The 16,051-nt window shown below is 39.1% G+C and overlaps 1 protein-coding gene across 1 annotated transcript in view; it reads left to right on the top strand.

The window, feature by feature from the left end:
* COL7A1 (collagen type VII alpha 1 chain) overlaps window positions 1–8,107 on the top strand; it is a 198,980-nt gene extending 190,873 nt beyond the window's left edge. The window contains exons 121-124 of the mRNA XM_089512980.1: window positions 1,287–1,412; window positions 2,739–2,801; window positions 5,066–5,245; window positions 5,346–8,107. Coding sequence (XP_089369106.1) covers window positions 1,287–1,412; window positions 2,739–2,801; window positions 5,066–5,245; window positions 5,346–5,359 — 383 coding nt within the window. The 3' untranslated portion in view covers window positions 5,360–8,107. The remainder of the gene's footprint in view (window positions 1–1,286; window positions 1,413–2,738; window positions 2,802–5,065; window positions 5,246–5,345) is intronic.
* Window positions 8,108–16,051: the final 7,944 nt, after the last annotated feature.

The raw sequence follows: 16,051 nt of genomic DNA, 5'->3' as shown, positions 1-16,051 counted from the left end.
GGCTGAGGGTTCTGGGAGCTGAACTCCAAAATCTCTTAAAGGATGTACAGAATTTATATAAACATCCTCACTCTTTTTAAGAGCTGTTTATAAAACAGTATTCAATTATAGATTTGTTTAATGCAGGGTCATTTCTGCCTCAAGCCAATGTACAATAAACATAATAAAAGTAATATTTTAAAATAGAGTACTTGAAAACTAGGGATTGAAAGAATATAATCCAAAATTAAATTTTGAATGTTGAGAAATCCTGATGAGAAGAATTCTGGACTGGCAAGAATTGTTGCAATTCAGAACTTACTTTGTACAAAGTTTGTGCAGTGTTTTTCTGTGCAGGAAACAGCATTTTTGTGTGTGTTCAAAACAACAAAGTGCAAATTTTGTGCAGATTAAATATCAAACAGCATTTTATGATGTTCTGTGTAGAACAACCTCATGAAAATTTTGCACATAATAGATCCTGAACTGTAAATAGTCTTCAAAAACTGTGGTTCTCAAAGAATTTCTTGCAGCAGGATAAAAACTGCTATAATTATTCATTGCTTCCTTTGAGAAGAAGATTAGTAAAGAATTACATCCCTGTTCAAGATTAATAAACAGATTACTGCATATAGTTTTGTGGACTGGAGCTTTCCTTGCCAAATCTATTAAGTAGATTCATTAATTTATACAAGTATCAAGACAGGAAGAATCAGATACACATATCTGAAATAAAAGCATCCAGCCAATAAAATCTCATGCCATAATACTTTTGTTTAAGATTTACCAGATCTTACCTTAAATATTAGCAGTTTTGTGATGTTCTCTGTTGTTTGAGGCCAAAAACAAATTTATTTATTTATTTATTTAATAGCTTGCTTTTCTTCCAAATGGGGCTCAGAGTGATAGTCAGGCCATCTCTCACATTAAGAACAAGACTAATAATTTTTGATAGGCAGATGTATCCTTTTCCTGGAAAGCTGATATGTGATTTCCCCCCAGCATATAAATGTGTACATATAACTACATTGTAGTACTTGTCTTTAGGAAGATAACTAGTCTGGTACAGATTAGCAACAGGTTATGTAATAACATGTTTTTCTACCTTCATATCTCAAATAAAACCAGTGCTACTGCACTAAAATTCTATCAGTTACCACATGTAGCCTTTTAAACAGTCATATTCTAAAGATGGAAGAGTAAACATGCTCAAACAGATTAAGTGCACCCATTTGTTGTTCTTTCCTTGACATCTGAAAGGTTTCCATTCTTGGAGGCATTCTGAACTAGCCATTCCTGTTTCATAGGGGGCCAGGTGCAAAAAATAGTGGAGACAGGTGAGCCTGAGTATGAGTACTTCTACACAGAGGAAGAGGAGGACTACGAAGAGGGCCTGGGAGCAGATGGGACAGAGAGTCCTATGCTGAGGGATGGTGAGCTGTGCAAACCATATATGAAGAAATTTGGGGATGAAAACACACACACACCTGCTCTTGGGAAGGGATAGCAGCAGGCTAAAGAACTGGGCTTTTATCCAAAGTGGCTAGGAAAATTTTATTTGTTTGTTTATTTATTCATAAGCTGGCTTTCTTCCAAAGTGGGATCCAAGGTGGTTCATAGTAGGAAACCAATCAAAATCCACAGTAAAAAATTAAAAACAATTAAAATAGTTTCCTGTGAGAGGGAATTTCAGAAGGTCGGAGCAGCCACTGAAAAGGCTTTCACTCTTGCCCTCACCAAATGTACCTGTGATGTTAGCAGAACTGAGAGAAAGCCTATATTACTATGACCAAGAGAAGGCATATTACTGTGTAGAATCTTTGGAAACTTATGTGAAATGCCCACAGCTTGGAAAAGTTATGGAGTACATAATGAGTACCCAGCTTGATGGGGGCAATTAGATTATAGTTGTAAACTGCTTAGAGACTGCTTAGGCAGTATGAAGCGGTATATAAATGAATCTGCTATTGCTATTCCATGATCAATCTCTGGCAGATGTTGACCATAGAGTTGCACTGGAGGACCTAGAGATTCCTAGAGAGATATTCTCTTAGGTAAAAAGAATAGTTTTATTTGTGCTTTTTCCACATTCACGGAGGTCCTTCACCCCAACCCCAGTGAATGTGGAGAGATACTTGGTTTTTTTCTTTGTCAAGTGATTTTTAAAAAAAAACAATATGTGCAACTATTCATAAAACATAATAATAATAATAATAATAATAATAATAATAATAATAATTTATATCCCACCCTTCTACAAGATGTAATCAGCGTGGCTACAAAGATTAAAAAGTATATATTCCAACACCCTCAATCCCCCCTCTTAAAATACAATTAAACAATGTAAGAATTAAAACATACATAAGAATAAAATAAATTTAAAAATTTTATACAACAAACAATACACTGTGACTAAAGTGTGGTTGGAGTTCTTAGAGTTCTTCTGATGGCTGGAAAACATGAGGTGCAGACTTAGAGTTTTCAACTTTGCACCTGAAAGAGCACATGAAGGGTAATTAGGATATGATAATGTCTTCATACCTCATTAAGTGCATGTAAAATAAAAGGATACAGTTCTAGCTTTTTTGTTCTTTCTTGTCCCTCTAAAATAAATTGTGTGTCTCATCTGAAGGCACATTCCATGAACCAGACACTTTGTCAATCAATACTTTCTACTGGGTGGGTGGGTGAGGAAGGGGTAGATAGGAGCCAGAAGCTTCTCCTAGGGTCATGACCAGTACTCTGCTCCCTATTTGTAGAAGTAAAGGGCCCAAGGGCAGCTCCCAAGCATGGACGGCAAAAGAGAGCTCCTCCTGAGGAAGGTAAGCAGCAAACCTGCCATATGGCCTTTCTCTCAAAGGAGCAGCTGTCTCCTTTCCTTCCATTCTCTTGGAATTTAAATCCATTCATTCCTCCTGCTTCTAATACAGTAAATAATGGCAACAGATTATTTAGGCTAAGTTTCAGAAGATGTGATCTATGGGTTATATGTAGCCTCATGTATGCTATCACCCTCTGGGCCAGCTATTTCAGGGGGGAAGTGGCTGGAATACTAGGAAGCTGAGTATGGCTTTACTCCACTCTAATCTTGAGATAGTGCAATATGATTGGCAGAACTATCACTTGCTGTTCACAACCAAAGCTTCGAAGACTTTTAGGAAAAGTATTTGGTTTAGTTATGATAGGCCAGCATGACAGTTGGGGGGCATGCTATTTGAACATGTGGAAATAAACACAATGGCATTTTCCCTAAATACTCTAAAGGCATCAGATCCCATCTGATCTTGGAAGCTAAGCAGGGTCAGCCCTTGTTAGTATTGGGGTGGGAGACCAGGTGTAGTTGGCTAAATTTGAGAGGAAATAAATTTAATTCATTGATTTTGCAACTACTTGCCTTTTCAAGTGGTTGCAACATCAATACATCAAATTTTCTATGAATTTAATTTAAAAAAACACACATGCACCCATAGGTCACACCACAAACACAAAGGCAGCACTGAGAGGGGCGGGGAGGGTGGATCAACCAAAAACTGAGGAGGGTTTGTTAAACACTCCTTTGCCATTAGTCCCTCCTCTCCAGAATGATGCGATTCAGATCTTTTGTTCCCACTTGTTGAACACGCTCCAGAATTGATTCTTTAACCAAAAAAACCCACCAAAGTACTGTTGGCGAGTTCCGGATGGGCCCTATTGGGTGCCGTCATTACGTGCAAGGGGCGGTGCTTCCTGATGCACCTTGCCCCTCGCACGTAACGAGGGCATCAAAATGGCAGTGCCCCATACAGATGGGTGCCACCATTTTAATGTGACGGACGCCTAGCGTCCGCATGTCTTGGCGCCCTTGTGATGCAACAAGGGTGCCATTGGTGCCTTGCGATGTCACAATGGCGCTGCAAGAAGAACCTGCTTTTTGCAGGTTCTTGCTGCGCTGGGGAACCGCGCTGTTTGTCCGCTGCGGTTCCCTCGTGCAGCAAACACAGGCGCCGGCAGACCACCCTTTTGGGCGGTCTGTAAAGCACCTCTGTCAGAAAAAAGTGTGTGTTTTTTTGCATTTGCCTGGCTTCATTGTGATTGAAACCGATCAGACCAGGATCAGAACCGGTTTCAAATGGGAACGGCAGTCATATAAACCAATCAGAAATTTGCTTTATATCATAGTGGGAATGAGCCTTGGATTTCTCAAGAAGCCTCTATGTTTTTGCATCAGGAAAATTTTAGGTGGTGCTTGCATATTGCATGCAGGACTATGACTAACATCTTCAATTTTTTTCTCCTCTTTGATTTGTAACACCTTGCCTGATGAAGAAGCCAATGAAGCTTCAAAAGCTTGCAACATGTATATAGTGCCTTTTGATTGGCCAGTAAAGATATCACTGTTTGGTTAATTTTTATTGGCATAGGGATCATCCTGAGTCCACTTCATGCTATACCTGCAATGGCAATGGGGTATCTTGTATATCCAAAATAAATGTTACTAACTGGTTGCCATTTTGCTACCTGATTACTTCCATGCACATCAAGAAACATGTGACGTAATGTTTGATACATTACAGTCTTACAGTTGCTCCCTTAAGTCAAGCAGTACTCTTTTCTCTTCAGAAGAAAAGGCCTGCCAGTGATATATAGTAAAAACAATGTGGTTGTTCTTACCATACAAAAGAGCAGTTATGATAGCTGAAGTGTATTAATAAGAAAAGTCTCCCTGCATTAATTGTGGAACATAAATATTTTGAGACTTAGTTCAGAAGGCATGCAGCAGCCGATAAGGTTGACAGGAACATAAACATTTTGAGACTTAGCTCAGAAGGCATGCAGCAGTCGATAAGGTTGACAGGACACAAGACATTGTTCTGTAGGCAGAAGTACAGTATACAAAGGAATAAATGCATAAGTCTAACCTTCTGATATGTTAGCTCACAACCTTCTGTGGCTCCTTTCCATCCCATTGTTGCATTGTCTTACAGCTATGTCTAGGGCATTTGTGAAAATGTTCAATGTTTTCTGTTGGTAGTCTCATAAATGTAGCATCTGAGAGTGGATATTTAAATGCTGAGAAGGCTAATTTATTTGTTTTTTCCCCTTCCAGGTAATCTATGTGCTTTGCCACTGGATGAAGGAAACTGCAGCAGATACACACTAAAGTGGTACTATAACCAAAGAGTATCGGAGTGCCGGCCCTTCATCTATAGTGGTTGTAGGGGAAATCGCAACCGCTTCAGCTCCAAGGAGGAGTGTGAGCTTCAATGCAAGCCACAGGCAGATGCAGGTAAAAGCTGGCAGAGGTACTCCAAGTACTCCCCCCCCTCATTTTTACTTTTCTGGAGACTACTGTTTCCAATGATGTTTCATGTCTCTTTTTTTAATAGGTGGCAGAACATAGGATAGGAACAGAAGTGTATAAAGTCTGCATTGGATTTCAATTTTGGGAGAACTGGAGAAGCAACCAAAAGAAGAGACTCAGTATTTGAAGCTCCCAACCCATTCTTAGCCTGCACAAGGTTTTAAAACACACATACACACAGAGTAAGCATTTGGTCTGAGGCTTACTTTGATGCCATATCTATGGTCTGCTGCAGAGTCGTGTGTTTTTGCATGTGTGTGTGTATGTGAGTGGGCTGCTTCAACTGGAGCAGAGAAACGGTGCTATACTTTTTATTAAGAAAAAGTATTTTTGTTGCTCTTGATTTATTTTTTAAATTAAGGTGAAATTTTTATCAAATTTAAACATATCATAACCTCTTTTATATATAATATAAAAAAACATATTTTTAATTAGAGCTCTTTTAACTTATTTGATGATAGCTGACTGATGACACGTGGAATGTATTCTAGCCAGACCAAACTCATTCACTTTGCAACTTGCTTTAATTCAGGTATATAGACCTGTCAGGTTTTCTTCTGCAAGTGGATTAGTACTGACTAGCTCATCCCTACTTTTTCCTGGGGAGCCAAAATGCTCTTCTATTAATGAATAGTGACATGACCATGAGAACACAGAAATCCCATGTTACACTGTCAAAGTTAGAATTCAGCATTCTATATAGCTATTGTTTTCAAAGCTATCATTGCTCTGAACAGCTAATTTCTGTGGCTTTCAAACAGAGGCACCTTCCCATCCCTGCTTCCTTGTATTTGTTTTCCACTTTGCCCTCCTTGTTTAGGAGTACATCTATTTGCCAAGGCTGCAGATCTGTCAGAATTTCTCACCTGGAAATAACTAATCAGATAAAAACTCACTAAGTGTTTGTTAAGGACATATCCAAAAAGAAGAAAATTCTGCTTATATGTAACCCATCCTCTTTCTCCCTTTCTTCCTTAGCCTTATATGGATGATTTAAAAAACACACAACCTGACAATTTTAGCTACAAATAAAGGAATCAACAAGAATATTTCTTTCATCTGTTTCCCCCCTTAACCTTATAAATGCATTAAAGTTAGCAGTCACCATCTAGTGGCAGTATGTTATGTGCAAAATAGACTTCCTTTTTCTGTTCTGAACCTATTGTCAAATTATTTCATTTTAATCATTCTAATTATTTTACTAACATTTATAAAGTCTCCCTTCAGACATTCCTTTGTTTTATTAACTAATTAGAACCAAATGTTTTAGTCTTTACCTTGTGGATGGCCTTGTCAATGCTTTGCCTGAAAAGGCAGGAGAAAAATATTTTGGATGGGTGGATGGAGCTCACGTTTCATTGGGAATTTCCCCCCATAAAGCTCTGATATCCCATTGAAAACTGGGGTAGACAAATGTAAACAGTCTTCCAGTTGTGAATGCACAGTATATATAAAAGCATACTGAAACCAACCATTTCATTTTCCATTTCCCCCCCTAATTTTCCAATAATTCCTGACACACAATTTCCTTTTCAAAAATTGCTGCTTCACACACAGTCAACATTTTTTTTATTTTTCATAACTAATCACATTTAGTTCAGAATGCATTAACAATTATCATTTCTTTAAGACCAGCCCCAACTTTAGGCAGGAAAAGACACCTGCAAAAAGGATCAGGTTTGGGGTATCATGAAAGAATCACAGATTTGTACCTGATTAGTTTGTTACTTTTGTATAATTAATGCTAGAGATGGAAATGGAGAGAGGAGTGATTTTCTACCTCCTATGCCAAAATAATTTGGCTGGCTTTGGGTACTATGCATCTTGACCTATGTGGGTGGGTAATGCCATTTCCTAAGCCACCTCAGACAAAATGTTTCAAGCCAGCCTTGGATTTTTTCCCCCTCCTCCTAGTGTGTATTTCACAATTTGCTTATACTCAATCTCAGCTACTCATCGCTCACTTTCAAATTTTGAAGCCATTCTTCTGGAGTTCTTTCTGATTTGCTTGAAATTTCTATATACCAATTAATTTGAGATCATCTGTAAACTTTACTACCTCACTGTTTACACTGATTCCAGGCCATTTATGAAATAATGAAATTAGACAGATATAGATCCTTGTGAGATCCCACTGCTTATTTTTCCTCCATAGTGAAAACTGTCTTTTTTATCATTTTCTGTATCCTGTTCCTCAACCACTTATTGGTACCTAAGAGGAACTTATTTTTAATTCCATGGGTTTTATCTGAGAAGATGGGGCAAATGACATTGTTAAAGAATTAGAAAATACTAAAATACCATTGAGAGATAATTTCTTTGTATACTTGTCACCATATGGAGTCAAGAGTCACATATCGCTGTGAAAGAGCAAGTCAATCTAAGAGAAACATCCTTTAATGTAAATATTACTCATCAAAAAGAAAAAAAGAGATCATTTGAAAAAGTTTCACCTTAATCATGAACACCATGCAATAGACTGAAATAATACTGTATTGGAGGACACTACACAAAAATCAGAGCACATTTATTTTTTACAAGTGGCTTCTGTGTGAAGCGCTTATTATGTTGGCTTTTTTAAACCTAAACCACAATATAGAAATAATCAGTGAAATGCTGAAAATGGTGCTATGCTATTGTTACATTGCTATCACTACTGGGCATTTTAAAAAGCTTTGCAATAACATGACTTTCAACTCTGCTTTTACATTATTGCCTTTTCAGAACTATTAAGCTATCTATCAGTCCTGCGTCTTCTTTCCCTCTTTCCCAGTCTCTCTCACTCAAACTTTGGTGCAAATTCTAATCTATCCAATAGTTTTAATAACCTCTGTAGAAAACTTATGGAAATGGAGAAGCAACTGTATATATATATATGACATATGTACTGCTGTGCATGTATAAATTGTGTCAGTGATCGAATATGTGAGTATTATCTGGTGCAGTTGCAATAATTATTTGGTGCTTCCTTGGCTGGGTAATAACCTACCAAATAATTCTGGAGGAAATGGTTTATGGATTGTATTCTTAGCAGGCTGCTTTATTAAACAAACAAGTCTTAAAACATTTTTTCTTAAATAGGTTTAAGATCCTGATCTTAATTCCTGTTGAATTTCAACAATACTTATGGCTAGAGTAGGAGTCAAATTCAGTAGTGTCTTAACAGTGATACTGGTTTTTCACTGGATAGCTTGAACTGGATATAGGTCCTGCAATTCTTTGAACAAATGGAATAGAACTGTTAATATAAAATTCTCTTTCCAAACTGGAGAGAGAGAGTGACATTTGAATGGCAGTGTGCCAGTTGGACAGGTGTCTGCCTTTGTTATAAGTAATAATAACCCAGCTACTGTATGCTGTTCGTTCCTCACCTCTCTCTTGGAAAGGGCATAAACATATGGAGTAGACCATTTCAACTTGATATGACAAGGCTTAACTTTATACTGGAAAATGTGTCCTCTGTTACTTTGCTGTAGCTCCTCATCTGTCTTTCCTGGCTTTTGTGAATTCCAGGAAAGTAGTCATGTTTAGTCCTTTGTAAAATCAAGTTCTCTGGCACCTGATCAATGAACTAATTTACTACAGCATGACCTTTCCTAGACTCTTAAGAGCAAATCTCACCAGCCACTCAGTTTGTCAAGAAGCAGCACTTTCATCCTACAGGGACTTGGCTGTGGCTCTGTCTTGTCTTTTGTCCTCTGTTTAGTATGCTTGCTCAGAAGGCAAAAATGTTGGCCAAACAGCATCATCCTTCCTTGGTATGTGTATGTGGTGTTTGCTGACATCACTGTTTTATTCTCAAGATACTGAATGTAGATATAGCTGCAGAAATACAGTTGTTAATTCTCTTTTTAATGCCTCTAATTATGATGTATGGTGCAAAGCCCACCTGTGGTAAGCGAATAAATGTTTGTGGTACCTCATTCAATCAAGTGTTTTCATCATCTTTTTTGTCAGAACCCACTGTAGATCTTGTCACCTTCCCTAAGCACCATATTATATCAGTGTCCATCCAATGTTAAATCTGAAGACTGTTGAGAGAGATTAGGAAATTGAATGTTTTTTGTATTCCTGTGCACATCACATCACCCATTCATCTCCCCACACACACACACACACACACACACACACACACACACACAAATCCTGATGGAAGTCATGGTTGTTGATCTCCCTACATCAGTAATTTTGTCATTAGAAAGAACTATAATCTGATCAGTACAGTACAAACTTAATGCATCCACATCATTTAGTCATCCTGTTTGAAGTTTCAGGTGGCACATATGGAATGGTCCTGTTTTGTTTCGCTGTTTGAGACCCTTAAGTTGTGGCTTAGAGACTTTGAACTCCAGCTCAAGCACAGCTCTCTCATCTACCATATCACACTGGCTCATCCCTAGCCTCCATCATTGTCGCTTCAGGTGCAATGTAACACTCAGTTCCTAATTTACAGATAGTATTCTACCTGTTCACATTTCACTAAGCCTGTTTCAGTTATTAACACCAACTCTGATTCCCTGGTTATTCTTTTGCAACTATGGCTCTGGAGCTGTGGCAGTTAAACTACTACCACTCAAGGCCAATGCAGCTGTGAATTTTGTAATGAATAGTTAAACCAGCACTGATGAACAACAATACATGTTCTCCCCTCTACCAGTTGCACTGATAATCCATATATTGAAGATTGTTCTGCAGTGATGACTAGTTGCTTCCAAGTCAGTGTATTGGTGACTCCATTCTGGATATTAGTTTGAAGTTTAAAAAAGCTGAATCTGTTTTGAGAACATAGGCCCAGAACACACAGGCCAAAGGAAGCTGCTTCCGGTCACTTTGGAGGCATGACGTTCAAACGGTGCATGCCTCCAACATGGCCCGAAGCCATACTCCGGTCCTTTGAACCAGACCAAAAAGGTGCCGGCATAATCCAGCTCCTGGCAGCACGGATTGGTTCCTGCAGCCATGGCCGGTTTTGATTAAAACCCAGAATTGATTCAACAGCCACCACTTTTGCTTTGTGAGATTTGAGATGGGAAATAGATGTGTGTTGAATTAAGTTCTTAAATTGACTGTTTTTAAGCAAATAACAAGGTATCAGTTACACATATGTTTTCAATATATAATGTACCATAATAAAAAGATTTGGATAGGAAAGAAGGATTTGTATTTTTGCTGTCCCTTTCTTCTGCAGGAGCATTGTAATTTAAGGAAGATAAACATTCCTGCAACCTTACTAGTAACCATGTTTCTCGAACTCCTCTGGTTTTAAAATTCCACACATTTAAGTAATATCTACTACCATTGTGACTATATGAACATCAAACAGGCTTCTGTCCCTTGAGGATTTCCATGTGAGCCTCAGCTTTCACCCACATGAATCTTGACTTGCTTGCTCTCTCTTGCTCTCTCTCAGGGCTGGGTATCAAATGTAATTAACTTTTCTGAAGGAATTTTTTTGTTTTGGTTTTTTGTTTGTTTGTTTTTGCTTGAATTATAGGGGCGAGTTGGGGAGATCTTCACAAAATCACCAAAATTTAAATAATTATGTGGGCTTGGAGAAGTGTGTGTCTTGTACCACAGTCCTGTGGCTTGTAACATTCAGATGCTTTTTTAAAAAAGCAATTATTTTGAAAAGAAAAAAACTAGCACATGGTTATTTTTAAAAAGTAAATTTAACAGTAGCAAACTGTTGGGGAAGAATGTCTTAAAAATGGAAATTTAATGAATTACTTTTTCTAAATAAAATAGGGTTTTCATACAAAGATTAATCCTTTAGAGCAGCCTTCTTGTGCCCTCCTGATGTATTGCATACAAATACCACCATCCCTGACCATTGATCATATACTGGTTGCAACTGATGGGAGTTACAATGTATCTTTGGAAGACATTAGTTTAGGAGCTTTATTCCAGTTTCCTACAGGCCCGGGTTGTAAAAGCCATTCAAAAGAGTAACTTCATTCTACATCAGTAGGAAAAGGGATCTTGTGGCACATTTGAGACTAATTGAAAGAAGTTGGTATAGCATGAGCTTTCATAGACTTGACTATACTTATTCACATGCAGGAAGTAGATTCAAATCTACAAAAGCTCATGCTACCAATTTCTCTCATTCAGTTAGTCTCAAAAGTGCTACAAGATCCCTTTGCATACTGATTTTCCAGACTAACATGGCTATGTCTTTGAAATGTTCTAAATGTAATTCCTTCAATGTAGCCTAATGCCTGATTTAGAACAGAGGAAGAAAACTATAGTAACTGATGTGATTTTAGCATTGGACTATGACCCTGGAGATTAGTGTTTGAATACTCACTCTGCCATGAAAGCCCACTGGGTCACCTTAGCCAAGTCACACCCTCTGAAGAAACATGCCAAGAAAACACCATGATAGGGTTGCCTTCGGGTCGCCATAAGTTGGAAACGACTTGAAAGCACACAACAAGTTGTTTATAAACAGAAGCACTTATGGAATTAGTTTCAATTTTGGGCATAGATATACAGTTAACAAATCCTCTTGACAAAGACGTTCTATCTGTCTGTCATCCTCTGTCTGGCTATTTTTTCAGCTTTGGAAAGATGGTGAAGGAGAACTGGAAAAACACAGACTTCCAGGTTAGACTGCAGCAATATGTCTACAGTAAACACTGCAATAAAGTTTGAGCTGTGAAAGAATGGGGCTCTGTTCTAGCGGATCCTACTACAGATGCATGTGTCTGCCTACAACAAGCAAGGCAACAACAGTTACCTTTTGAATCCCATACTGAGCATGTGGGAACAGTAAAATGGAGAAAAGGGGGAGAGCAGATAAACTTATCTCACCAGCTACACTAGCATGTTGAGGGGGGAAAAACCTACATAGTTCTGTAAGTTTGGCCACCAAAATGTAAATCATAGGGAAAGTGGAAGCTGCTAAAAGAAAAAAAAATCATCCCTGGATGCATTTTGGAAGACGCATACAAGTGCTCTCCCAAAGGCTCAAAAAGATTTTGTTTACTTGTGCAAGTCTTTCCTGACCTAGATGTTTCATCTCGTATCCATATTGTTAGTTTTGAATAAAAAGTTTCCAAAAACATGTTGAACTGCTCTTATTTTGTTGTGGTGTAGTTACCCATCTCCATTCTTTCCATGTTATTTCTGCCTCTAGTACCAAACTTTATCTGGTTTGTTTATTTTATTTATTTATTACAAGGATGTATATCCTGCCTTTATCCCACAATGGAATTCAAGGTGGATTCATTGCTTAAAGAAGCAATGTCTAGGAACACATCTACTTTGTTAACTGAGATATACCTGAACATAATAAATCTGAGCGACTTCTTTGACGGATATAGTCCACCTTAAATATAAGCCACAGATATTGATCAACTTGCATATGTAATCAGTCTGTCTTTCTACTTCTGACTACTTGTCTGAGTCATGATTTAAGGCACCGTCTTCCAGAGAGACTGCCTTTTAATTGACTGCAAAGCTAGCAGAGATCTGAAGTGTCACCTTTCATTGCTGGACCCTGACTCCAGTGCCTTTGGTAAGTACATTGAGATAAGAGTGGCTGGCAGCTTGGTACAAAGTTCATGGGCCACTTGTGCCGTGCAGGTGAAGGTAAAAGACGACTCTCCTTACACTCGCTGGAGCTCACCACAGGCATTAACATGTTCTTCGAGGATCAATTCGGCTACAGTAGGTACACCTTTCTTTGTGTTTAGTCCCAGTACGGAGGAGAGCAGCATTGCAGGATCTTTTGAACTATCTTCTGGCTTGTTTGTTAATTTTAAGCAGGGATTAAATCCTCCGCGATATACAACAGGGAGGTTTAATTAGCATTCCAGCATTCCATATTTTAAAACATACAGCAGCAACAGCAATGATAATGCAGTCTATAAAGTGGTAAAAATACCACAGTTTAAAAGAAAGCCAATGATAAAACATTCTTACGGGGTTTCTATGATACAGTCAATATTTGTACTCTCCTGCTGATTAGCGTCTTTACAGCATGCTCCTGAACATATGCTCCCAGCAGTTGTAGTGCAAATTTGGTAAGCATATGTAGTTAAAACTCTTGGAATGCAACTTTCAATTCTTCTGACAGCAAACACTGTGGTTTCTCTTCTGCCTTGTTGTCAGGGAGATAACACTCTTCTGAACTGCTGGGATAATTTTTGTATCATTTGAGGAATAAGGTAGACTACTCCCCAGTATTCATTCTATAGCAGGGATTGATCATGGGCCTAGCTATCCAATAGCTGAGCCTTCTCCAGCCTGGTGCCCTCCATACAAGTTAGACTACAGTTACAATAATTCTTAAGTCACCATAGCCAGCTACACATCTGGAGGACATCAGGTTAAGGAAGGCTGCTGGAGCCCATTTCGGATTGTAGCCCATTTAGGACTAGGACATAGGTTTTTGTTATTCACTCGCAACCTGCAACACACTCTGATGACAGGTAGATCAGGATTCCAACATGGGTTCCCATATATGTTGGACTTTTTTGTTGCTGCTGTGTGCCTTCAACTCATTTCTGACTTTAGCCATGTTGGCTGAGGCCTCCAGGAGCTGAAGTCCAGCAACATCCAGGGACCTAAGTCTGCAAACTGCTAATCTAGTCATATCTGGTTGTAATGTCATTTTCATTACAGTCTGGTCCTGTGTTGTCAAAATGATTTCTTTGTAGACAAATATCATTAATTCCAGCAAAAAGAGTCTGTAATGAGCTCTATGACATTTTACAGCCAGAGCTGGTGTCAAGTGATGCTTACAGGAGGGCTGGGTAACATGTGGCCCTCCAGATGTTGCAGAGTGCAATTCCCATCTGTCCTAGGTAGTGAGGATGGGAGTCGCAGTCCACTGACATTCTGGAGAGATACACTTTCCCTAGGCCGGGTTCAAAGGCCACACCGGTCAGGAAACTGCATTGCTTCTCTCAAAGCAAGAACAGAATGGAAGGAGGAAACTTCTAAGGTGGCTATATCTCCTACTTTAGAAAGGACAATGTTTTACAAGAGAAGTCCACAAATGAAATGACAGGATACCACCTGCCTGTTGGATTTTTGCCCATTAATCAAGTTTACAAAGCATTAAATCTTATCAGAAAAGATAGGTGACAACCTTTAAAAGGGAAATTTTATCAGAACGAGCAGGAATTTCCCCCCCTTTCACTTGGGAAATTTTTACCTGAAAATGCAGCCAATGAATTGTGTTGTAAGATCAGTTAAAAAGTAAAAATGTCCAGGGGTAGCCATGTTGTCCATGTAGAAAAGTACAATAACATCCAAAATCCACAAAACAGCTATACCTTTACTGAGCCAAGCAAAATGCACAGAAATATATGTTGCATGTTTTGAAGCTCCATTAGTTTCTTCATCAGACAAAGGTGCTTAAAAAAATCATACAGGAAAAAAAATGTGATGTTAGTCACAGGACCACATTTTGTCAAGATGTTGCTGTGCTCAGTTCAAGTGCTATTGGAGGGTGAGAGCCAGTGAGACATAATGGTCTGAGTGTTGGGCTATGACTCTGGAGACCAGGCTTTGATTCCCAGTTTGTCCATGGGCAAGTCACATGCTCTCAGCCTCAGGGGAAGGCAACGGCAAACCTCCTCTGAACAAATCTTGCCAAGAAAATGCCATGGAATCCTGGGATTTATAGTTTGTCATGGCACCAGAGATCTCTGAGAGAGAAGGAAAAATATCTCACAAAACTGCAAATCCCAGAATTCCACAGCCAGGGCAGTTAAATTGGTGCCAAATTAGATTGCTTTCTGCAGTGTGGATGTCGCCCAAGTTTATTTGTTTTATTTTGTTTGCTGCTGTTGTTGGCTGCCTTCGAGTTGACCTCCACTCATGGCAACCCTGTGAATGAGACGTCTCCAAGCCCTCCCCCTCCCAATCATCTACCTCTCTGCTCAGATCTTGCAGGTTCAGGCCCATAGTCTTCCTGACTGAGCTTATCTATCTGGCATGTGGTCTTTCTCTCTTTCTACTTCCCTCCACCTTCCCCAGCATCATTGACTTTGGTAATGTGCCTTCTCATGATGGGGCTGAAATATAACAGCCTAAATTTAGTCATCCTGGCTTCCTGGGAGATTTCAGGCTCAATCTGTTCCAGGATGTATTTGTTTGCCTTTTTAGAATCATATAGAATCATAGACTGGAAGAGACCCCAAGGGCCATCTAGTCCAACCCCATTCTGCCATGCAGGAACACAGAATCAAAGCACCCCCGACAGATGGCCATCCAGCCTCTGTTTAAAGACCTCCAAGGAGGGAGATTCCACTACACTCCGAGGGAGTATGTTCCACTGACGAACAGCCCTTACTGTCGGGAAGTTCCTCCTAATGTTGAGGTGGACCTCAACCAGACCCTTCACCATTTTGGTCGCCCTCCTCTGGACACAGTCTGGCCATCTAAGGTATCCTCAGTGCTCTTCTCCAACCACATCTCAAATGAGTTGATTTTCTTCTTGTCTATTTTCTTAACTGTCATCAACATGTAATCTTAGATTGTTGATGCTCCTTCCTCCTATCTTCAGTCCTCTTTCTTCCATGTCTAAATCTGCTCTACATATGATATTTTATGCATACAAGTTGAACAAGATAGGGTAAAAGGATGCACCCTTGCCTGACACCTTTGCCTATTGGGACCCATTCTGTTCCTCCGTATTCTGTTGTTACAGTCACCTCTAGTTCTAAGTACAGATTCCTCATCAGGACCATCAAATTTAGTGGCACATCCATTTCTTTA

This window comes from Sceloporus occidentalis, unplaced genomic scaffold (genome assembly GCF_023333645.1).
Source record: "Sceloporus occidentalis isolate IW3139 unplaced genomic scaffold, rSceOcc1.0.p SCAF_1, whole genome shotgun sequence".
NCBI lineage: Eukaryota > Metazoa > Chordata > Lepidosauria > Squamata > Phrynosomatidae > Sceloporus > Sceloporus occidentalis.
The sequence above is the reverse complement of the archived record's forward strand: the minus strand, read 5'-3'. Positions and strand labels throughout refer to the sequence as shown.